Raw genomic sequence first — 25076 nt, 5'->3', positions numbered from 1 at the left:
TAGAAGAAATTCTATCTGATAAAAGAATCCCCCCTGAAATATTAAGCTAGATCACCTCTTTTCTAATAAATAGACGTCTATCGATAAAGAGTGGAAGTACAGAAATAACTCGTATAATTAGTAATGGGTTACCGCAAGGAGACGTACTCTCACCGTTGTTGTTTAATTTGTACATGGCTAAGCTACACAGTTGCAGTTCCGACGATACCATTCTGGTTCAATATGCAGACGACTTTGTAGCCATAACAAAAGCAAAAACCAAACAGCTGGTAACAATCAAGGCACAACAATAGTTTGATAGTTTGGTCGAACTATTTAAAACACAAAACATCGAAAGTCGAAGTAATCAGTTTCCTAAAAGAACCAAAAGTCGATTTATAGTACAGCCCATCCCACCGTTAAAAAAAATTTGCTGGGCATATGGTCAAGTCACCGCTCCCAACTGTCAAGTCTGCGACATGGAACACTGTTAGCAGCATTAGAACGAAGAAGAAGAATGCGGTGCCATGCATCTTGTGTGTTTCCCCTTAGTCCGATTAATATTTTTTCGACCAGTTTCCGGCAGTGTTTAAGGATAGTTGAGGCCTCTGCAGTGGCACTGAAACAAAAATCACTTTACATCTGGTACCAAACGTACAACCTGTATTCCGACCAAAACCAAAGGTTGAGATGTAACGACAGCAAAGATTGTACCTCATATCATCTGTGGATTACTCAGACTAGGCAGTACCCATTGTGGTTATCAAAAAACCGTGCCGACTATTCCACCGGATTGGGTGCAGCGTTGGAGTCAAATCATTACCCGTTACCAATAATTCATTTTCAATAAACTACCGGACGCGGGCAGCCGTATTTTCAGCATTATCGATCTGTTGGTCGTCGAACGCCATGGGAATGGACGGTTTGTTCTTTAAGTTTGTGAAGATCATTCTACAGCTAGTCGGTGCAACACATTGTTTATATGTTTATCGAGGGTTCCACATTTCCTGACTCTTGGAAACACGCAAAAGTTTTATACCATTGAAGAAAAAGGCTCATTTGAACGACATCAGTAATCGTCGAGGCTTTTGAGAGGTTTCTTAAACAGCAAATGACATTCTACATTTAGAAGGTGATGGCTTGCTAACGGACTATCAGGCTGGTTTCCATTGAGGACATAGCATCAAAACCGCATCTCTTCGAGTGTATGACGAGCTCACATCCATTGTCGGTCAAAAAAAAGTTCCGATATGTTACTACTGGTCGATTTCTCAAAGACTTTTGATACAATCCCGCTCAGTAAGCTACTGACCAAGCTGAGTGACAGTTTTTTTGTGGTAATCGCGGCTCACGTAGCATGAAAGTGCCGTCCGTCGTTCCTCAAGGCTCAGTGCTTGGTCCTCTACTTTTCTGCTGTCTTATAAATGATCTCGTCAGCACCTGGAATTGTACTTTATGGTCATAGCACCGAATGGTCAGAAAGTGCCAGCAACCTATAGGCTTTATCTTCCAAAATGATGTGCAGTGGGATGACCGGATGGTGGGCGGATTGAGTCGCTATGACGTATGTGACGCTATGTGAGTCACCTTCAGCGGAACCTTATTGGACGCGCTTTACAATGCTTTTATGCCTATCGGTTGTGCGTTTTCCGGAGGAATCTGCTAAAAACTCAGTCTCCTTGTAGGTACTCTGCAGCGGAGGCTTATCCAAACCCGTGGACGCCGTTGGCAGAGTTTGGTAGTTCCAGCCAAGAACACGACAAGCTACATGCAAGTTTATTGTTCGTTCGAGGCGTGGTAAATTGGAAGTCGTTACCGCCCGCTGTTATGCGTCGGAATCGTCGGAAGCAAAATGTATATCTTAAGCTACTGGACAATGAATAAATGAAATGAAATGTCCGATGCTTACCTTCTCAAGTAGATGCTAAAACAGAAAAACTGCTTACGATTAACACGCACGAAGGACTGCTACTGCATCGTTTCATTCGATTGACGCCGGGAGCTAAATCCGCACCAGGAGCATTTCAACAGCTCATGTCGACGATGATTTTGGATCTACCAGGAGTTGAAGTCTTTTTAGACGATGTCATCTTATATAGCAAAACGAAAGTTAAGCATCATGCAATAATCTGCAAACTTTTAAAGCAGCTTCGTGAGTATGACTTTAATTTGCGACCAGAGCAATGCCGATTTGCTCAGAAAGAGATCACAAATATCTTGAACTGATACTTACTGTATATGATACTGACCAATAACCAAGTTTTTGCATCGGAAAAAGGACCACCTTCTGTGCTATGACTTTAAAGTCGAATACATCTCAACGCAGAATTTCGGATACGCTGATGTTTTGTCAAGGTTTATCGCCAATTACGAAAACAACAGGAAGAAACACTGCAGAATACTCCTGTTACGTTCGAAAGGTTCGAGGTGCTTCGGCTACTGATCCTGTTCTCCAGAAGGTAATTTGCTACATTCAGGATGGATCGGCAGCCCGTTGCAATGTTCAACATCAGATTCCAGTGTTCGTGAATTCTATAGCCGCCACGAATCATTCCGTGGGTACGGGTTGTTATTCCCGACGGTTTTCGTAAACGAATAAAGCACATAGATGAAGGACACCCTGGTATGGTTCTGCATCTCGTTGGGTGGTCTAATGCCCACAATGGAAAGAAAGAACTAAGGCAATGGCACACACAGCACAGCACAGTTTTTTGTCCATCGCTTGGCAACGATATTGTTGATTACGCCCGTCGTTACAACTGTGCATCTACAACCACAACCATTGCCTCGTGCTGAAGGACCATGACAGCGACTACATCTGGATTTTGCTGGGCAATGGAAGGTGTGTATTACCAGGTCGACTACTATATCATTCCCATGTGAAGCCCGTTTTGGAATCCCTGTTTCGCTTGTATCCGACAACGGGAGTCAGTTTACGACTGCTGAGTTCCTTGTTTTTCCAGATATTTTTGCCAGTCTACAGATCTACACCGTCAGTAGTGCTTAATGATAACTCCCCAAGTCACCAGCTTCAAGGACGTACCATAAGAACTGCTATGGACCTTATACGACCAACACACGAAGCTTCTGCTCAACCCGAAGCACTTCGCCGTAGTAAATTTCAGATCACTGGTTTTTACTAAGTTTTACCTAAACAAAGACAATTGGAAATGGATAACTGGTACCATTTTGGAAGGGATTGGTAACGTAAACTATCCAGCTTTTTACGAGCCATAATGACGGTTTTTGGCGATACGCATAATGAATCCCAAGTTTTTGCAGGCCTTGTCGACAACGAACGAAACATGCTGTTTGAAAGTCAATTTAGAGTGCAGCAAGAATCCAAAGATTCTTGACGCATTCTACACGGCGTAAAGGTACGCTTGATAATCGGTAGTCGAATATTATAGGATTCAGCTTTCTCGAGAACCGTATCACTTCACATTTACCGGGGTTTAGTACCAAGCGATTGTGTTTGCACCATCCGGTGAATATCAACAGTTGCTCCTGGAGTGCGAGAGTGTCCGATGAATTGTTAACTTTTGAAAACAGTTTCAAGTCGTTGGCGAACAAAAGCCGAGGACCTTTGAGCATTAAGTTGTTGAAATAAATAAGAAAAACCAACGGTCCGAGATGGCTACCTGGTGGGATTCCAGAAAAACCGGTGAAATCCGGTGAGGTGAACCCATCGATAGACACATTAATAGGATGGTTCGACAGATACGATTTAAACCACTGAAGCAGCGGCCCTCCAATGCCCAGTTTCGCGACGGCGATTTGATAATTCAGCTTGTCGAAAGCGGCGAAGAGGTCAGTATAGATAACGACTGTCTAAGAACGGTCGTCGAATGTTAGTAGATTGGTATACGTTGAGCGCTTGGGCATGAATCCGCGTTGCTCGTCAGCGATGTATTGCTGAACGAACGAGGAAATTGGCACGATCACAAGGAGCTTGAAGAGTTTCGATATTGCACATAAGGCAGATATCTCTCTGTAGTTGTCCGTTTCTTTTGTTCTTCTTATGTACTGGAAACATGTAAGTGGATTTCCAAGCAGAAGCAAATATACCTGCTAATTGAGGAGCTAAATAGTCGTCGGGTTAGAGCATCCAAGGCATCCATACTTTTCTTTAGAAAGATTGAAGGTACGCCACCCGGTCCACTGGAAGTTGAGCTTTTTAACTTCAAAGCAGACCTGTTTGATCATAGAATCGTCAATAGTGAGGTTAGTGAGAGAATCGTTGAGATTTGGTCAAGGCGGCAGTATTTACGTCATTCTCTTCCAAGGCTGCGTTCCAGTCGATAGGGGTGGTAGGGGCAATATGGGCCACCTAAGCAAAACGCTTCATAAAACATGTAGCGCGTAATCAAAATTCTAATAATTGCCATAAACTTACGATTTGACATGTCTTTGATAAATTATCAATGTTAGAATATTGATTGACTATGAACAGCCATTAAATTTAAATGTTTAAAAAATGATACTTTTTGCTTCGTTCAAAAACCATACGGGGCATAATGGGCCACCATACGGGGCAATATGGGCACATTAGTTAAAGTTACCAATTTAGCCAGTTTATACTGGAAAATAACAAAGGATTATATCAAATAGAAGAAAAGAGAAATGGTGACTATTTTGATTTCATTCAGCGGTTATTTTATGATTGTTTCTATTTAACGATTTTTTTTTTTCAGTTGCACAACATATGCAACATGGCAGTTCAAGTGGCAGGTAGATGAACGACACAACTTTTGCTCTGTAACCGCTATTTTCGGGTTGATTGTTGCTTACAATTACGCAACATTATACCGTGCAAGCACCATATTCTAAACGGTTAAGCAGTTTCAAAATTCAACAAAACATAAAAAAATAATTCAACATTTTATTACAGCTCTTTCTTTACCATCAAGAAGCAGTAACATTAATCTGTATTTTAAAAATGACAATCGTCATAAATAATGAAATTGAATAACTAAAACCCATTTTTTTGTAATTGTTGTTTGTGTTCCTAATTCTGGACACCAAAGCGGACAACGTTCCTTACTCTGAACATTAGTGTTCCAAATTCTGAATAGTTCGAATCTGCAGTAAAAAGTCTTTTTTAATTGTGAATCCGATTTAGCAAGTTGTTTTATTTATTTTAGTGTATTTTTTCAAATTCCGTGCCGCTTTTTTGGCCTCTCTTTCAGCCTTTTTAACTGCGCGTAGTTCGTTTTCCTTGTTCTTTTCATTTTCACGCTGCTAATAGTACTTCTTAAATTGGTCGCTCGTGGCGACGACCGGAACATGGGCTCTTTGTTTTTATGGGAAAAGGACAAGAGGCGGTGCTAGATTACCAGCTGCGTTCGCAGCAAATAAAACTGTATAGCATTCTCGATCAGAGTTTGCATTTGCTACATGAACGTATTTGTCCTTTGAATTTGCCAGTACCCTCTCTCTTCTCGGTACCAAGCGGATAGATAGATGTGATAGATGTTCATATTAAACACGCCAGAGTGGTTATTCAGAATATCATACATATTTGCTGCCCTGAGATAGGTTTCAACTTCTTGGAACCATCTGCGAATCTGTATCTCGGAAACTTGAGTCCGTTGCTTGGAGAGGCTGCTTGGTACTCGTGATGAAAGTTCCTTGTGCCGATTAATGAACAGATCCGCCCACTTTTGACCAGGAATCCCGTTCGTGAATGGATTTTGCCTGCCAGTCTGCTTAATAAAATAACCAACAGTAGTCCTCAAACGTTTCATATCAACTGGAAAGCCGGCTCTAGCAGTCTGTGCGACCCATTCTACAATACGCACTTCCTCTCCGGATGTGAGAACGGTTGGTTTCGCAGGTTTTTTGGGAGCCACCGAACTTTTGTCCCAAGCGTACAGTACTTACTGGAATTCCATACATAGCAGCCGATTGTCGTATAGAAAAGCCTTTATTTTTCATCACGAGCGCCTTTTCCAGCTTCCATGAAGCATAAGACATATTCCTCTTGTGACTCGGCATTTTTTCACCTTTAGGAACTGACGAAAACAAAGGTGCGTTATTCTGAACACATTTGTTTTTATAATTATTTCATGATATTAATCACTTAAGCGAATAAAAAATATGCTCCGGATGACAAGAATACGTACCTTTTAATGTTTATAATACCGATATAGAGAAAAAGTTCTCTTTTATCACTTTTTTTAGCGAGAAATTTATTTCGATGCTGTTAGGCAATCCGCTAAGCAGCCATGTTTGTTTACGTTTCAATCGATCGTCGTCTCGGTTTAATTTTTTATTTTATTTACGTTCTGCATTGACAGGGTGTGCTATGTAAAATATAATTACAGAAATGGATAATTTATAAGATGTGGAAACTTAACTTATTTCAATATTTAGCATTTTATCAATAATCAAGAAAAATGTCTGACTGTTCAGAGTTAGGCACTGTTTTGAATATGGTGCTTGTACGGTACTTGACTGTGTCATTTTTATGTTTATATTGCTTTCCAGCCTTTATTGGTTACTAGCTGACCCGACAAACTTCGTATTGCCACAAATTAACCTGTGTTGTACATAAATCATGAATCTCGGATGATCTTTATCACTTCTCGAGTTTTGCAAGTCCCCCAGTGGGCGGCGCTTCCGACGGCGGGTCACCGGCAACACTCGCGACCGGCTCGTCCTGAATGATCTAGTGTTACTATAGATAGTTTTTGTGGTCTTGTTATTGATTAATGTTTTATGGAAGAGTCTCGAATTTCTCGAGTTGGATTAGTTTTTGAGTTTCGCCAAAATTTCTGTTTTATTTGTATGAGAGTCCATATCCCCATACCACAGGGGTGAGAGGTCTCTAACTATCGTAACATAAATTCAAGACTCAAAAATCTCCTACATGCTAAATTTGGTTCCATTTGCTTGATTAGTACTCAAATTATAAGGAAATTTGTATTTCATTTGTATGGAAGCCCACCCTCTTAAAAGGGAAAGGGGTCGTAATACACCACAGAAAAAAAATTCTGCCATCTAAAACTCTCACATGCCAAATTTGGTTCCATTTACTTGATTAGTTCTAAAGTTATGAGCAAATTTGTATTTCGTTTGAATGGGAGCCCCCCCCCCTCCTAAAAAGGTAAGAAGTCCTAATTCATCATGGGAAAAATGGTTGCCTCCAAAAACACCCACATGCCAAATGTTGTTCTATTTGCTTGATTAGTTCTCGAGTTAGGAGGAAATTTGTATTTCATTTGTACAGGAGCCCCCCCTCTTAGAGCGGGGAGGGGTCCTAATTCACCGTAGAAAATTTTCCTGCCCTCGAAAACCTTCACATGCCAAAGTTGGTTCCATTTGCTTGATTAGTTCTCGAGTTATGGGGAAATTTGTATTTCATTTGTATTGGAGCCCCCCCTCCTAATGTGGGAAGAGGTCCTAATTCATCACAGAAAAAATTCTTGCCTCCAAAAACACCTACATGCCAAATTTGGTTCCATTTGCTGGATTAGTTCTCGAGTTATGAGGAAATTTGTATCTCGTTTGTACAGGACCCCCCCTCCTAAAGTGGGGAGGGGTCCCAATTCATCATTGAAAAAAAAATTGTCTCCAAAAACACACACATGCCAAATTTGGTTCAATTCGCTTGATTAGTTCTCGAGTTATGAGGAAATTTGTATTTCATTTGTACAGGAGCCCCTCCTCTTAAAGTGGGGAGGGGTCCTAATTCACCATAGAAAATTTTCTTGCTCTCGAAAACCTTCACATGCCAAATTTGGTTGCATTTGCTTGATTAGTTCTCGAGTTATGAGGAAATTTGTATGGAAGTCCCCCCTCTTAAAGGGGAGAGGAGTTATAATTCCTCTTATAAAGAGGGGAGGGGTCTCAATTCACCATAGAATAAATTCTTGTCACCAAAAAAAACACCCACATGCCAAATGTTGTTCTATTTGCTTGATTAGTTCTCGAGTTAGGAGGAAATTTGTATTTCATTTGTACAGGAGCCCCCCCTCTTAGAGTTACAAGAGAGAGGAGGAACAGGAGAGAGGAGTTACAATTCCTCTTATAAAGAGGGAGGGGTCTCAATTTACCATAGAATAAATTCTTGTCACCGAAAACACCCACATGCCAAATTTGGTTCCATTTGCTTGATTAGTTCTCGAGTTATGAGGAAATTTGTATTTCATTTGTATAGGAGCCCCCCCTCCTAAAGTGGGGAGAGGTTCTTATTCATCATAGAAAACATTCTTGCCTCCAAAAACACCTACATGCCAAATTTGGTTCCATTTGCTGGATTAGCTCTCGAGTTATAAGGAAATTTGTATTTCGTTTGTATAGGAGCCCCCCCCCTCTTAAAGTGGGGAGGGGTCCCAATTCATCTTAGAAAAAAATTTTGTCTTCAAAAACACACACATGCCAAATTTGGTTCCATTTGCTTGATTAGTTCTCGAGTTATGAGGAAATTGGTATTTCATTTGTACAGGAGCCCCCCCTCTTAAAGTGAGGAGGGGTCCTAATTCAACATAGAAAATTTTCTTGCCCTCGAAAACCTTCATATGCCAAATTTGGTTCCATTTGCTTTATTAGTTCTCGAGTTATGAGGAAATTGGTATGGAAACCCCCCCTCTTAAAGGGGAGAGGAGTTATAATTCCCCTTATAAAGAGGGGAGGGGTCTCAAATTACCCTAGAATAAATTCTTGTCACCGAAAACACCCACATGCCAAATTTGGTTCTATTTGCTTAATTAGTTCTCGAATTATGCAGAAATTTGTGTTTCATTTGTATGGGAGCCCCCCCTCTTAGTGGGGGGAGGGGTCTCTAACCATCACTAAAACCTTTCCTGGCCCTAAAAACCTCTACATGCAAATTTTTACGCCGATTGGTTCAGTAGTTTTTGATTCTATAAGGAACACAAAACAGACAGACAGACAGACAGACAGACAGACAGACAGACAGACAGACAGACAGACAGACAGACAGACAGAAATCCTTCTTTATAGGTATAGATGTACAAATACATTGCCAGGCATGCTCATTATGCCCCTTACAGCCATGCTAATCAAAAACAATTATAATAATGCGATAAAACAAAAAAATATCTCAATCATACAAAGTAATTGTTCGTATATGGTAATAGTAACCATATATGGAGTGGAGAAGTCCATAGCACGCAACAAATGGCTATAGAGCTTATTATATGGATTGCAATTCTTATAGTATTTTGACATTCCTGAATCGGCTCGAGTTTTTTCTCAATATCTCAGATATGTCAACGAATTTGGACGCGATTTTTGTTGAGATGCTTATTAAGAACATTATCAACAAGTTCATTAATCAAATTAGCGAAATTGATTGTCCAATATGCCCAAACGAACGGTGGCCCATTTTGCCCCGTATGCTCATTATGCCCCTATTACCCCTACTGTTTAATATGCTCTGGATCGCATCAAAATCGGCATCGGTTGAAATCGTAATAGACGGACAGTGGTGAGTCGGTCGTTATGCATGGTGTATGTTGATGAATCGGAACTAATAGCGGTGCATTATGGAGGACATCTTTAACCAGTGGAGCAGGTACCAACATACATTCTAGACTCTGGAGCCTGACAGCGAACACTAGCGAAGCAGAGATCCAAGCAGCGTCTGTTTTCAGTGGTGATTTTGGTAATTTGCAGTCTATAGCAGTCGAACAACTCGGTGGTGATCGGGGTTACAGAAGTGAAGTCGACGAACAGATAGCCGCTGCCGCGTTCACGCCAATTAATCCCGGGAAGGTTGAAATCACCCAGAATTAGCAAATCGTAAGAAGCGGAGGCACTGGGTGCCCGCGGAACTGGAGATCAGTTGCCATGGACCGAAACAGATGGAGAAATTATACTGCGCAGGCCTTGTCATAAGACGTTAGGCCAATTAAGTAAGTAAGAAGCGGAGGCTGCCAAAGTAATTACGGAGACCGATACCATATGCGCCTTAAGGGGTACGGCGTCCCTTACTCGAGCCGGTGGGAAATATACAGCGCACAGGTATAAAAAGCGATCGGATAATTTTATAGTCCCCCAAACTTGCTCAACAAGTAGCCAATCGTTGTGTTCTAAGACAGAGGCCTTGAGTTGGCAATAAAACGCCGTCGCCCGTTGATTTTCAGCTGTTGTGTACACACCGGTCACAACGGAAGACGTCGTAGTTTGATCCGAAGATTTGTGTGGAAGAGGTTCGTTCGTCAAGCCAGGTTTCAGTTAAAACGATTATATCGTTGTGGTGATATGGCAGTTTGAGTGAGCGCTGGGAACGGAGACTCGGTGCAGAGGGTCGCTACAGAAGCCATTGCTACGGATGGAGAGAACGTCAGGAAGCGAGGATGGACTATAAAGTCGGTAGTTGCCTGAGAAAGCAAGTTGGAAATTCTCATCACCGGTATCGAGCACTGAAATGGAACGGCTCTGATGGCAGCAATCGACGGGACAGCAATGCTCGATTGTGACGGACGGGTTGAGGGTTTCCCCAAACCCACACGCAGGGCCCAGACGACCGATGTAAGCTGGCAGCAGTAGCTCGACTGCGGTGTCCTGCATTTGGACTCTAAGACCCTGTTGGCGCCGGTCCCGGATCTCCGTTGGAGGACGAAGGATTGCTCGCTGGGGTTACATCTATACATGGAGTTGTCGGTATTGCTCGAGGTACAGATGGTGCCCAGTAGTTTTTTACGCTAGTGCCTTCGAATTCCCTGAAAAGTAGTCTTTGAGGCCATGTACCCGTACCAAGAGCAATGTCTCGAGACTTTTCGTCCATAACGACTTTGAACTGGTCAGCATCCTTTTTTATCAGTGGAATCATTTTAATCTGATCATTGCATTGCAAACAATCATTAACTAACTCGGCGACGGCTTCGGGTTTCACACTGGGGCGTAGTCGAGAGAGGTATAGCCAGAAAACGGTCAACACGGTTTGTGATGTAGACGATTTTGTACCAACAAGAAGTGGTTTACTGACCACTGCATGCTCTTCGTGGCGTCGTTTTTTCGGGGGTTCTGTGGTCGCGTATCTTGACGTAAGAATTGAACGATTACCTGATATATCAACTTGAAGGGAGAGATGCTACCATAGAAGATATGAAGTCACCGTAGCAAAGCAAGAAGTTTTTCATTAACAATCTAGGTTCCTTCGACACTATTTTACTGTCCTCGTCAGTGTATTATTATTACGAAGGGAACATGATGCCTCAAAACGATTTGGATTTTGAATTTTTGAAGGTTTCTTAAGTGAAGTCTTTCCATCTTGTGGAGAAATACTTCTGTCTTCGGTAAAAAAATGCAAAATATTGCACGTTTTTAAGCATTGAAGTAAAAAAACAAGATTCAAAAATAGTAGTGAAATGATTTCTTTTGAAAATGTGCAATACAATCAAATGCTGTGTGCCCAACCATTATCATTTTTCTATATTTCTAGGCTTTCGTAAACGGTCTTTCTACGCGATTCTCGAGTCCGGCAAAAAAACCATCAATATGCAGATATATAAAAAAAACAAACAATTTATAGTCAATAGCAGCAACAAACTAATAACTTTTAGCTATATTTCAATCATAATCCAGAGATGAAAGGAAAGTGCTAACACAGTCTGTAGAGAGCGTGGCTAGTAAAAGTAAGGTTCCGTAAAATATTTTAGCCAGCCACCGTTGTAGCGGTCGCAGAACCTGCTTCTGTGCATTCTCGTACATTAGAAGAGCGCATTGTGTTGAAAATGGCACGCCAAACCTAACTAAATTTTAGAACCATAAACGGAGCCGAGAGCGTCACTACTCTTATCAATGGTTGGCGGCGATCACTTTCCTCGAACAATATCAAAAAAAAACTGATTTTGACACGCAGGACTGGACGGACGTGAACGATCCTAGAGTGACGTGTTCTAGCTAAACTTGCATTTCAAAGTGTAGAGACTGTACGCGCATTTAGAGAAAATCTTTCCTCTGGCAAAAGTAAATGTTTAGCTTTTTTTTGTTTTTCAAAACGTGCTCACCAACCACCATGAGGAAAGTAGAGCTAATTTGGTCAGATTTTTTGGCATTCCTACAAAACAACAGTGCAGAACAAAACGAACCAGACTTAAACATATTGAATCACTGCTAAATCATTAGTTAGGTTTTAGGTTTAACCTGTACGATTACTTTTCTTTTTGCTGATAGAAGTTTAGCATGCTGACAGCTGTTCTATATGGCAGGGCAAAACTAACCGACGTCTATTTTACTGATTTTTGTACCATCGACGACGATAGTTCTACAGGTAACGAAACTTAGATTTTAGAAATCTATAAAAATGTGACATAAATACACTCTGCTAGTGAGCGCGTGCCGGGATAAATACTGATAGTTACTTGGTCCAAAAATCCAATATGTCAGCGTCCTGTTTTGCTTCTTGTATCAGTGTGTGTGTGTGGGTGTGGGTGTGTGTGAAAACAGAGCGATCGGGACAGAAAGAGAGCGAGAGGCTAGTTCGAACAAGCAACTAAAACAATGCAGGTGTGCAGAAATTCCGTAATTTATTCATTCATGAATGTTCCAGAGCAAAATAACGATTTGCCGCTAATCCATTCGCAGAGATATTGTAATCAAAATTGAGCAAAGAGGAAAAAAAGAAAGCGAACACTGGCATATTTGTTTTAAACAATTGGCACTCTATATCGACAGAACTTAAATATAGTCGCAAACTTTAGTGGTCATTGAGTTCATGACCGTTAAGAAGCCACACATAACGTTAGAAGGATGATAAAAAAAACAATCTCATACATCTGCTATATCGGTATTATTTAATGGAAACTACAGTAGAATCAGAGTAAACAAAAAGCGAACGCTAATAAAACTGAAGCACGCCCAATCATGTGCGTGGCAAGGAAAAGAATATTCTGGAAATAGTAATTTTAAAAATTAAAGAACACAAATAAAAACGTAATTATTCTTAACAAATCACACGCGGCGTTGAAATTATTTTTGTTTTACAAAAAGTATGTAGCTGTAGGTATCCGATAAGTCCCTGTTTTTGATTTATGCTGAATATTATAATAAAAGTAATAAGGGAAATAGAAACAGAGAGAGAGAGAGCGTTATAGATGTTGTGAGGAAAAGAGAATATCCCCGGTGCCGGGTTGTTTCGGGGAATGCCAAATCGTTTGACCATTTTTGTTTTGTTTCGTTTTGTTTTGTTTTGCTTTGTTTTTATTTTTACATTGTTTTTTTTTCTATGAATGGTAACTGGCAACAGTGGCTATTTAGCTCATTCTCTTTTGCTCTCTCTCTTCACTACCCTATACGCTCTCTCAGTCTGTTTAGTGTGACCTTACAACCTCCAAGGAAAATTAGAAGGGGTTGTGTACAAGACACGACCGCATGGTTGATGTAGCACTACGTCGGTTTGTCTGTTGCATAATTCTTGTATATGGGCATGCTTTGGCTCATGAAATCGAAGTCGAAAAATCGAAAAATATCACACTGACATTTAATAAGCTGCGCTCACCGAAGATGCGCAATTTTATTCAGCTGCAGAAGTGGTTTGTATGGTTTTAAGCTCCATTCAACTCTAACGTGGGTTACTCGTCGCCCAATTCCCAGATTTCTCTGAAGTTTCAATTTTAGACCGGGTCGAGGCATTTCGCACGTTGAGCCCCTCTGTTCTGGGGATCCGCGGAGTTGTTGAATAGAACTGAAAACGGTTCTACGACGTGTCCAATTCACCGTAGGTAAACGACTTTTGCCAAATGTACGTTGTTAATCTTCCCAAACTGTGTCCGTTACCCTTGATTCATACACATCCGCCACTCTCCGCTTTCAGCTTGTACTCTGTCAAATTCAATATATGCATAGATTCTTAAATAGCCAAGTTTCAACTAAAGTTCTCTGGAAGCGCCCCTAAGAAATTGGAGGTGGTAAGGACAAGTGTGAATTCCATTCAGTTGAAGTCAACCAAGTCTTTCTATCAAGCTACATTCGCAGTGCAGCCGCAGATAATCCAAGAAGAAGACCTCAAAATTCGCCATACTGTTTCTCGTTTCGCTCGGTGCAATCCTGGGAAATCGTAAACGCTGTATGGGACATAAAATCAAATGCTATTGGACTAGATGGGTTGCCGATAAAATTTCAAATCACCTACTTGTTTAACTGTATCATAAGTACATCGTCCTATCACTCGTACTGGAAGCAAGCCAAGGTAGTACCGCTGCAGAAAAAAATGCATATTAATGCCCTTACAAACCTTCGCCCAATCAGCATACTCTGCGCTTTATCGAAGGCGTTCGAAAAGCTTTTGAAGAATCAAATGTCGGAGTACATTACTGAGAATAATTTACTGTCGGAGTTTCAAGCAGGCTTTCGTAAGGGACAAGCCATACAAACAGCAGCACTCCATGTGTACGATGCCCTGGCCAGCGCAGTTATCATGAAAGGATCAGCTGTACTACTTCTACTAGATTTCTCTAAAGCATTCGACACGATCTCTCACTGATTACTATGCACGAAGCTGGAAACGCAATTCAATTTTTCCAGATCTGTTACGAGTTTGTTGGAGTCTTAGCTCAAAGATCGAACACAGATTGTATATATTGAATTATATATTGGCCGCCCGGATACCTGCCCTCGACACCTCGTTGAAATGGTGGACTCAGATCTTGTCAGAATTGCAGAGTGGTCCCAAAGAAACCAGTTACACGTTAAGCAGTCAATGAGTAAGGCACTGTTTATTGGAGGAAGGCGCAGGAATACCACCAATCACACTTAGCGGCCAAACTATTGACTGGACGGATCGAGCGGACCTCCGAAGGGACGGTCTTATAAACCAGCAATGTGGCAAAATCTATGCTTGTCTTCGTTCGCTTCATGGTTGTGCATCTGCTGCTCCTGTAAACACTCGGTTCAAAGGTCTTCAAGGTCTTGATACTGCCTCACTTTCTTTTCGGAGATCTATTGCACGTCAACCCAAGTGTTAGCTCTATGAACCGGTTACGTGTTGCACTAAACTGTTGTGTTCGCTTTGTATAAGGACTTGGACACCTCGCTAATGTTAGTTATCTGCATGAAAACCTGATCGGCTGCCCATTGCAACGTCTATACTCTTACCGTTCCTGTTTGTTCCTGCGTAAACTCATCACATCGCGCTCGCCGTCAGTACTTTACTAAAAGCTTGTACCATCCCAAGAACGTCGCCTTCAAAACTTAATTATCCCGCGTAATAATACTACCATCTACTCCAATTCGCTATTCGTACGAGGTGTGGTAAGTTGGAACTCCTTACCTGCTACTGCTAAGCAATCGACAACGGAAGCAGTTTTTAAATGGGGCTGTCTAGAGTTTTGGAACCGTTAAATTTAATGTTAATGTAATAAGTGATAAACGAAAATTATTGTAATAAGTAGTGAATTTTTGTAGGTATTACCAGATTCGGTAGGTATTATTCGGAAGTAGCATATAAAAAAGGTTTTCCTTACGCTACTGGATAAATAAACAAACTAGTTAACCAAATATACACGTACTCATCTACCACTTCTGGTTCGTCGCCGTCAACAATTACCGTCCGTAAAAAAGGCATGTTTGTCTCGTTGGAGCCTCTACCATTCACAGAGTGGCAACTCATCCAGGAGCAGACCAGGAATTTTTTTTCACCAGGAACAAAATCAAAATGACTTCATTAGTTATATGTCCATGTCCGCTGGCAGAACGGCAGAACAAAAAAGTCCGCTTTCCCAACTGTCGTCGGACATTTGCCATGGCTTTCATCTGTTGCCAGGAGTGGTTCGCATCAATAGTCTGAACACAGTTGACTAGACTACGCCTACGTCTTCTTGCAGATTTCGTTCGCTCCCCTCCTAAAACTGTTAGATCCACCTACATTTAAGCTTCCGAATCTCTGTTTCTATCTGCTGCTGGTGACATCGACGGTTGAGTTCCGAATTGGAAATGCATTCTGAAGCCACCAAACCTAAATCTATCCAGGCACTGGCCATCCTAGTTCATGTGTCTGCATCAGTCCTGGTACCACCGTATGGGGTTGTCTGACTACCGAGATATTGAAAATTTTCGACCTCCTCAACCTCTACTATGGAATCGGAGGGATTGTTAATGTTCATTCTCATTAACTTGTCTTTGTGACGTTAACTATGAGACCTCGGGTAATCCTCGATTAGGTATAGGCGTTGATGAAATAGACTAACTTATCAGGAACTACTCTACGCCCTAGTGCACTTCAGTTGTTTTCGTGATTTAGTCGGTCGAGTGCCTTTTTCGAAATCAACGACATAGCCCTAAATTTCGATGATTTGCGAATCGCCTCTATTCTACATACCGATCGAAGCCGGATCCGATCAGAAATTGCGCTTCGATCGGAATACAACGTATGCTATAGCACACGTCGATCGGGACGTTTCTGATCGGAATGTAGAATCGAGGCGAATCGCGTCTGAGCGTCGTGATCTGATCCACACATTATCGGTCGGCATGGAATCCAGCTTGCTACTACCGGAGAGTAGCGCCAAGTACATTAAAAGTGATACAAAGCAACATGACGTCGCCCTAGTTCCCATATTCAGATAGGTTCTCGTTATTGGTGACTTTTACCAAGATGCCTGGCATCCAGTCCACCGGAAATGTTGCAGTTTCCCAGATATTGCTGAAGAGCTGATGCAATATTTGCGGTAACAATACTGGGTAAGCTTTCAGCATCTCGACTGAAAAGGCTATTTCTTGTGCTCTGCAAGACTTCTTATATTTGTGCGCTGTTTCAATTTCAATAAACAACGGCTTTTCGGAGTTGTTACGGTCGATGCGACGTATTGTGGACTTCAAGCGCTGCCAATTTTGTTGGTCAGCGATATATGAGACTCAGAAGAGTTTTTTTTAATGGTTGGTTGAAAGGTGTCTGTATGGTTGATCAGTAATTGGCCAGCTCTGCCTTTGAACATCTTCCTCGCTTACTTATTTTACCAACTGAGCACCGGGATGGTTCTTGCTGTATCAAGAATTCCTCTCCATTGTACTCGGCCGTGGGCTACTCGTCGCCAATCCGTTGCGCGTCTCGACACACGCAAGTCGGCTTCAACCTGACCGAGCCATCTAGCACGTTAGGCCCCTCTATTCCTGGTGCCGGTGGGGTTCTTGAAGAGAACGGATTTCACTGCACATTCGTCCGGCATCCTTGCGACGTGGCCGGCACACCGTAATCTCCCAACTTTCAACAGATTTACAATGGGAATCTCGAAGCAGTGTCTGTAGCTCGTGATTCGTACGCCTTCACCACTTTTCGCTTTCTGTTTGTACTCCGCCAAAAACAGTCCGCCTTTCGTTCAAATACGGCAAGTGCACGTATGTCTTCCTAATCTAATCTCACACTAACGCAGCCAATTCTTGAAGGCATCCTGGAAAATGACGATTACTTGAATCAATCATTTTTCTTGTCAACGGCCAGGCCAACTGCGCAGCATGTACCGCAGAGAGAATTCCAAGGAATCAAGTGGAACCAGAAAAAATATCTAATTCCATTAGACTCCTTGAAAGCAAGGGGAAGGAAGAAAGCGTGGACCTCCCGTACCAAACGCTTCCCGTATACATAGATAATGATTTATTTACAATCGTTGGGAGTATCTTTGCTAATAAAGGTTAAGTGATACTCCGGACCCTCAGGGATGAACTAATGGTATTTAGACCAGAAGCCAGGCTGCAATTGGCCAAGGATATAGCGCCTTATTTCGCTCTCTGAAAATAGATTAGTTGGCCAAAAATATTAGTTTAAATCATATAATACTTGAAAATAAAGTCGTGTGGTTTAATGGTTGCCTAAAACTACAATTGTAAGGTTAGGAACTGAAAACCGCACGACCCCGCACCTCCTAGCTTGGCTACTCAATTATACAAATTGAAGTATTTCCAGGTATGGCCACGTGGAGGCGCTAGGTAGGGGCTTGGGATGGCTAGAGCTATGTTGGGCGCTTCTTCCTAGTTGCCTTCCCCATTTCATACCCCGGCAAGTGCACGTATGTCTTCCATAAGTAAAGTTACTGTCTTAAGTCCGTAGAGGACTACCGGTCTGATTAGCGTTTTGTATATCGTCAGCTTTGTGCGGCGGCGTATGCTCCTAGAACGAAGCGTCTTGCGGAGGGATAAGTAGGCTCGATTTCCAGCGTGAATACGTCGTTGGATCTCCTTACTGGTATTATTGTCGGCGGTGATCTGAGATCAGAAATATGCGAACTCATCAATCACTTCCAGTTCTTCGCCGTCAATAGTCACTGTCCGTAGGAGGCAAACGTTGCTTTCTCTGGGGTCCTTTATACCAAATACGGTGTTCGACGCATTGATTTGTAACCATATCCTCCCAGCCTCCGTTTTGAATCTGGCACAGATTGCCTTCGCCGTCCCAAGGTTTCTAGTAGTGATGTCTAAGTCATTTGCGAAGGCTACGAGTTGGCTACTGTTGGTGAAAATCGTTCCTCTCATTTCGATGCCCGCTCGCCAGATCACAGCTTCAATAGCGATAGTGAATAACATACAGGACAGTCCGTCCTCTTGCCGAAACCCTCTGCGCGATTCGAAAGGACTCGAAAGTGTCCCCGAAACGCGCACGCTGCACATCACTAGCTCCAGGGTAGCTTTGATCAGCCGCGTCAGGTGGTCGGGAAAACCGTACTTGTGCATTATCTGCCATAGCTGTTCGCATTCAACTGTATCGTATGCTGCCCTGAAATCTGTGAAAATATGATGCGTGGGCACGTTGTACTCTCGACATTTCTGAAGGATTTGTCGGAGAGTAAAAATTTGATCCGTAGTAGCACGGGCCCCCATAAAGCCCGCCTGATACTGCCCTACGAATTCTCTTGCTATTGGAAATAGACGACGCAACAAAATCTGGGAGAGCACCTTGTAGGCGGCGTTGACCAGTGTAATGCCGCGGTAGTTACAGCAGTCTAGCCGGTCGCCGGTTTTTGTAGATGGGACAGACTACGCCTTTCATCCACTCCTCCGGTAGTTTCTCTTCTTCCCAAATCCTTGAAATCAGCCAGTGAAGTGCCGTTACTAGCGGTTCTTGGCCATTTTTGAAGAGTTCTGCCGGGAGTCGGTCCTTCCCGGCGGCTCTATTATTCTTCAGCAGACCGATTTCTCGTCGGATCTCTTCGAGATCGGGAGGCGGTATGCTATGGTCGTTTGAAGGTACTCCGAGGTTAACTTCCATTGCGTCTCCTGCTGCTATATCGCCGTTGAGGTGTTCATCGAAGAACTACTTTCACCTGTCGACCACCTCGCGCTCGTTTGTGATTAGATCCCCTCCCTCGTCTCTACACATGTCAGGATTTGGTGTGTGGGCCTTGCGAGTTTGGTTCACCTTCTCGTAAAACTTGCGGGTATCATTAGCCCGGAATAGTTGTTCAAGCTCCTCACGATCTCTGTCCTCCTTCTGGTGCTTTTTCCTTCTCAGGATCGTGGTCAACTCATTCCTCGCTCGTCGATACTCGGCCAAATTCTCTCTCGTGGATTTCGGCAGTTCGCGGGTTGTCTAGTTGCCGAATGTTTAGCCGAGGAGGGCGACTTTGTCGCGAGGTAGAAACCGTCGATAGTTTTAAGCGCACATGTACTGCTACTAGGTAGTGGTGCGAGTCAATATCCGCACTCCGTAGGGAGCACACGTTGGCGATGTTCGAGAAAAACCGGCTCTCGATGAGAATATGGTCGTTTTGGTTCGAGGTTCGTTGGTCAGGTGATCTCCAGGTGGCCTTGTGGATATCTTTGTGAGGAAAGAAGGTGCTTTTGATCACCAAGCCTCGGTAAGCCGCAAAATTGATGCATCGCTGGCCGTTATCGTTCGTGTCGGTGTGCAGGCTGTGGGGCCCGATCACCGGTCTACACATTGCTTCCCTGCCGATTTGGGCATTCATATCCCCGATGACGATCTTGATGTCCCGTGGTGAGCAGCTGTCGTACGTTGCCTCCAGCTGCGCATAGAACCCTTCCGTTCCTTCTCGTCGTCGGGTCTACCTTCGTGTGGGCAATGCACGTTTATGATGGTGTAGTTGAAGAAACGGCCTTTTATCCTCAACACGCACATCCTCTCGTTGATCGCTTTCCAGTTCATTGCGCGATCCTGCATTTTGCCCAACACTACGAAGCCCGTTCCCAGCTCGTTGGTCGCTCCACCACTCTGGAAAAATCGGGCCCTGCCACCACGGATCCTCCACACCTTCTCGCCCTTGCGACAGATCTCCTGCAGTGCCACGATGCCAAACTTTCGGGGTTCTAGCTGATCAAGCTTTTTTTTTTGTTTAGATAGGTAGCCGTACTAGGGCTTACGCTACCGAGTCTCGTGATGGGGCTGCCATCTTGCAGTGCCGAGACACTCTGTGCCTCCTCCCCTGTTGGTATACGACTTTAGTTTCCACCGGGGTTGGTTACCCGATCTCCGCTAAGGTTGCTCGTATTCCAGCTGGTACCACGTGGAGGTAGGGGTAGGAGTTGCTAGATAAGAAGATCACCGCCCCTGCTGCGAATTTTCGGACTGAAGAAAGTTCACACAACAAGCCGACTACAGCGTTGGGCACTGACACTCATGTGCTATAATTTCGATATTGAATTCGTATCCATTATACAATTCGGATATGTTGACGTACTATCTCGATTGATCGACATCAACGTCAAAGCAGGGGTGACATTGCGATTCTCGTTTCGAGTGATTTTGGTTCGTTTCGACCACGTTAAACGAATGGGCGAAACGAACGAAAATCACTCGATACGAGAATCGCAACGTCACCCCAAATGAGGATTTTATCATTGCTTCTATACAAACAGAGGACGACGTTGAGGTGCTACTTCAAGAAGCCATCAGCACACTACCGATAACATTCAAGTCTGTGCGTAGTGCTACTCTCCAGTATCCAACGTGGATGGCCTTCTAAACTTGACAATATTGTCAACACTGTCGAACGGCCGTTTTTCGTTCATCGAGATGCATTTGGAGAGGATGAAAGCTGTTGCACGTAGCCATGTGTACTGGCCAGGAATAGATAATAATTACTTCATTACGTAAAATCAACGAAGAGGAAGCTATCTCTGAAACGCTCCAGACATTCCTCCAAGTATATAGAATTACATCTAGTCGTGTTCCCAATGGCAAGACAGCATCACAGCAGATGCTTGGTCGCAACATGAGGATAATCCTTGATCTTAATTACAATCAACCGAAACCGGTAGTTTTCAACTACAGTCAGAACGAGCAGTTCAATCTGAAGCACGGCGCAATCCCACCTCAAATGTGGAGAGAAGGTCGTGTAGACCACACTGTGCTGTTCGACGAATATGTTAAGCTTCGTTGTAATGAGACAACGGTTGACGCTGAAAGTTCGATATCCCTAGGTATTCTGGACATATTGGACCTAAACAATTCAACCAACGGTAGCTTACCGCATTCCACGCGATGTTCACTCCAGATCGAAGAGGAAATAGTTCCCATCCCCGGAAGTTTCAACTTCCGAATATCAAACAACAGCCTGAGGTAGCAGTAGAAGGACCGAGTGACCTGTATACAAGCTTAAGTCTACAGACTACCGCAGTATCGGATTTAGATGTTCACCTTGCGAAAAATCCTCGATAAACTTCGGAAATTCTACTTGCAAACTCACCGTTTGTTTATAGACTTTAAGGCGGCGTACGATTCAGTTAACCTAAATGAGCTGTGGCAGATTATGCTTGAACATGGTTTTCCAACAAAACTGATTAGGCTGATACGTGCTACCCTGGGTGGTTCAAAATCGCGCGTCAAGATAGCGGGTGAGACATCGGACTGGTTTGTGATGTTAGATGTTTTAAAAGCAATGTGACGGACTATCGAATTTGCTGTTCAACATTGCACTGGAAGGTGCTATTCGAAGGGCAGGCGTGCAGAGAAGCGGTACCATCATCTTGAAATCTCATATGCTCCTAGGGCTTACGGATGACATTTGACATCGAAATCCTCGGAGTTAGCCACAGAGGGGTGGTGTGGCTGTCAAACTACATACATTGCCCATGTCCCACTCATTGGTGGGGGTACCTGTTTGTTACCTTTGGTTCCGTTAGTTACTTACTGGTTGATTCGTTTTAAAACAAATGAAACTAAGCAGAAAGCAGTTAAACACAGCCTTTAAGCTATAATTAAACTATTATTAGCTGTTATTTTCGATGTTTAGTCCGTAAAATTTTCACAACTTGATTTCACCCCCCTGGTTAACCGTAGAGCTGTGGAAGAAGCATATACGCATCTTAAAGAGGAAGCTGCGAGGATATGGATTATCATAAATTCTACCAAAACAAAGCATATGGTAGTTGGTACAGAATAGTTAGTAATATGTGATGTAAAGAGGCGGATAGCGGCTGCCAACAGAGCTTTCTACAAATTAAGTAACCAGCTGAGGTCCCGTAGCCTACAACTCCGCACAAAACTCGCCCTCTAGACGCTAATTCTCCTGGTGGTATTCTACGGCTACGAAGCGTGGACGCTGAAAGAGAGCGACCGACGAGCTCTTGGCATTTTTTAGCGTAAGATGCTGCGATCAATTCTTGGCGACATATTAGACGCGGGCGCATGAATCATTAAAATTACCAAGTATTTTTTCCTTGTTGGGTACATTTCCCAATACACAAAGAAGCGGATATTGTGAAACGAGGTAGACTACACGGCACGGCTAAAATGGGCTGGCCGCGTAGCAAGGATGCCGGATATGAGAGCACTGAAAATAACATTTAGCAGAAAATCCGACAGAGGCCGACGACTTCGAGACAGACCCAGTAGCCGACCGAAAAACATGGAGACGGCTCCTGAATTCGGCAGGTATTCGATAAGCGGCTTGTCGCCGAAAAAGTAAAGTAACTAACTATACCCGAGTAGAAAATTTCATAGAATAATGGGACCCTTCGGAGCATTTTATACAATTCTGAAATATGTTCACAATCTTTTTAATCTAAAAACCTCTAGAAATCTTAAATCTAAAATCAGTTGTATCCTGTTTAGATCCTGTCGATCAAGTGTGACTGCGGTCAATTGAGTCAGCAATGCGCGAAAGCTTAACCATTTTGCAAAGATATAGGTTTAGATTTTTTGTTTCAGCAACACTCAGACTCTGCCAGCCACGAATACGAGCGCCATCTCCGAAAGCAGCGATATTTCCGACACTCTAGAGGAGGTACAAATTCCAGCTCCACCGAGTCCGGAATCCGGGCTGGAACTGGTTGACGGTGTTCAACCGGAACTCCAGCGAACGGAGAAAGAATCGGAAATTAAACGTATGTAAAACATGAAACCCATATTTGAAACAAATTACAGTTGGACGTAAATCTTGTTTTTTTTTCCTTCAAGGGATGCACTTGGTCGCAGAATATTTGGGTAACGGTACCGGTCAAGCATTGGAGGAGCTACTGGGACCCATACCGGAAAGTAAGGCATTGTTCAGAAACAAGCATTTCCTTCTAACTTGTACAATTCCCCCTAAGGGCGTGAGTAACAGACTGGTAATGTGAATAGGAAATGCGTTTTGAAACATTTATAAATAGTAAATTTTGCAGGATGATGATCCAATGAGAAACAAATATCACCGCTTCAGTGTGGCGCCCTTTGTAAAAGTGCATCTACAACAGCAGATAGAAGCCGGAGGCGGCAAAGTTTATCAGCATTTTGAGGACATTCCAAAAACTAAATATAAACAATGTAGACTGATTGCCCCTCACCCTTCAGCAACAGCCAAATATGTGCAGTGTCTGGCAGTTGACATTCCAGTAAGTTATTTTAAAGGACCATTTTTGTCGAACTATTAATGTTGGGTGCACTCTCCTACAGGCCGTATCGCACGAATGGATAATCGATTGCTGCCTAAAGCTTACCCTGCTGGACTTCAAAACGTACGCGCTACCCTCCGGCTGGTCGCTTGTCGATGAGCGCTACATGCGCTGGAGTTGCGGCCGAGCCGAAGACCAGCGAACCGCTGCAATTCCATTCGCCAGGGAGTGCATTCAGATTGCTAGCCTTAACAAAGACTTTACCGAATTTTGGAGTCGAGTGTGTAAGCTTGCCGGCGCCACGGTCCGTCTGATCAAGGGCGAAACCGATCTGACGGAGAACCTGTCCGGATTCATGCTGACGGATCAGGCCTTTCCGGAGGATATCAAACTGCGGGCGACCCGCTACGGGCTGCTGATCGTGTCCACCGTCTGGGTGGTGCAAAGTCTTATCGTCGGCAGGATCTGCGAGCCGGATAGCCATGAGAAGCTTACGCAAATCTATCAGGACGATGATTATTAGAAGGAAGTAAGAAGAAAAAATAGGTCGATTCAGTCCCTGGCAATGGGGTGTCGTTTTTTTCTAGATTTTGTTCTTAATTGGTTACATACATAACTGAAATTGGATTTTTTATATAAATACTAGTTATAATCATAAAAAGCACGCTAGTTTTCACAATTTTGATTTGTTTCTCTTCTGGTTTTGTCGAGTTTTTGTATGTGCACACTGTTTATGACAAGTATTTTGAGAATATTTTACTGAAAAATGAATTGTTGAACTCGATTAAATGCTAGTTTTTAATTTTAATGATGCTACGCATATCAGACCGTTGATTTACAAGCACTCTGTTCCTTTTAATTGGATGTATTCATCCTTAAAACAAAGTTTATATTAAATACCTAGCTGTTACAAAATAATGCGCTTCTTTTTAATCTAATTGACTTGTTGCATTTATTGAACTTAGAAAACAATAACGTAGGATTGGTTATTCTTTATTCGAAGTGTGTCTTACAGGATTGCTTAATATATTACACAAAATATCACCTGAATAGAATTAAACTAAAATACCTGCAGTGAAGTAATATTTAGGAATCAATTAATCGTTAGTTGTGCAATTTATAAATGAATTGTTATAATTGTTAAATAATCAATAAAGCTGTAAAACCGGTCCTTTGAAGAGAAACCAACAATTAGTTGTAGTTTAATATCTATTTATTTCATTTATTCATATTGAGAGAAACACCTTTTTAAAACATTCATCACGTGCCACGGGCATTTTAAAAAACGTAACGCTTCGACCTTCTATCGAATGAAAAAGCGTAACGCTGCGAACAGAGGGTGCGTTACAACCCTGCAAAAGCTA

At 42.8% G+C, this 25076-nt stretch overlaps 1 protein-coding gene across 2 annotated transcripts in view; it reads left to right on the top strand.

Annotated features, from left to right (window-relative positions):
- The window catches only part of LOC128742024 (TP53-binding protein 1-like), a 41765-nt gene extending 17299 nt beyond the window's left edge, over positions 1 to 24466 (top strand). The window contains exons 5-8 of one of the 2 annotated variants that reach the window (XM_053838202.1): positions 23048 to 23223; positions 23297 to 23448; positions 23503 to 23712; positions 23774 to 24466. In XM_053838202.1, the coding sequence (XP_053694177.1) occupies positions 23048 to 23223; positions 23297 to 23448; positions 23503 to 23712; positions 23774 to 24235 (1000 nt within the window). In that variant the 3' untranslated portion in view covers positions 24236 to 24466. Of the gene's footprint in view, positions 1 to 11392; positions 12881 to 23047; positions 23224 to 23296; positions 23449 to 23502; positions 23713 to 23773 lie in introns of those variants that run through there. The other variant, XM_053838203.1, reaches the window with a different exon arrangement.
- Positions 24467 to 25076: the final 610 nt, after the last annotated feature.

This window comes from Sabethes cyaneus, chromosome 3 (genome assembly GCF_943734655.1).
Source record: "Sabethes cyaneus chromosome 3, idSabCyanKW18_F2, whole genome shotgun sequence".
Classification (NCBI taxonomy): Eukaryota; Metazoa; Arthropoda; class Insecta; order Diptera; family Culicidae; genus Sabethes; species Sabethes cyaneus.
This window is presented reverse-complemented; position numbering and strand designations above follow the sequence as displayed.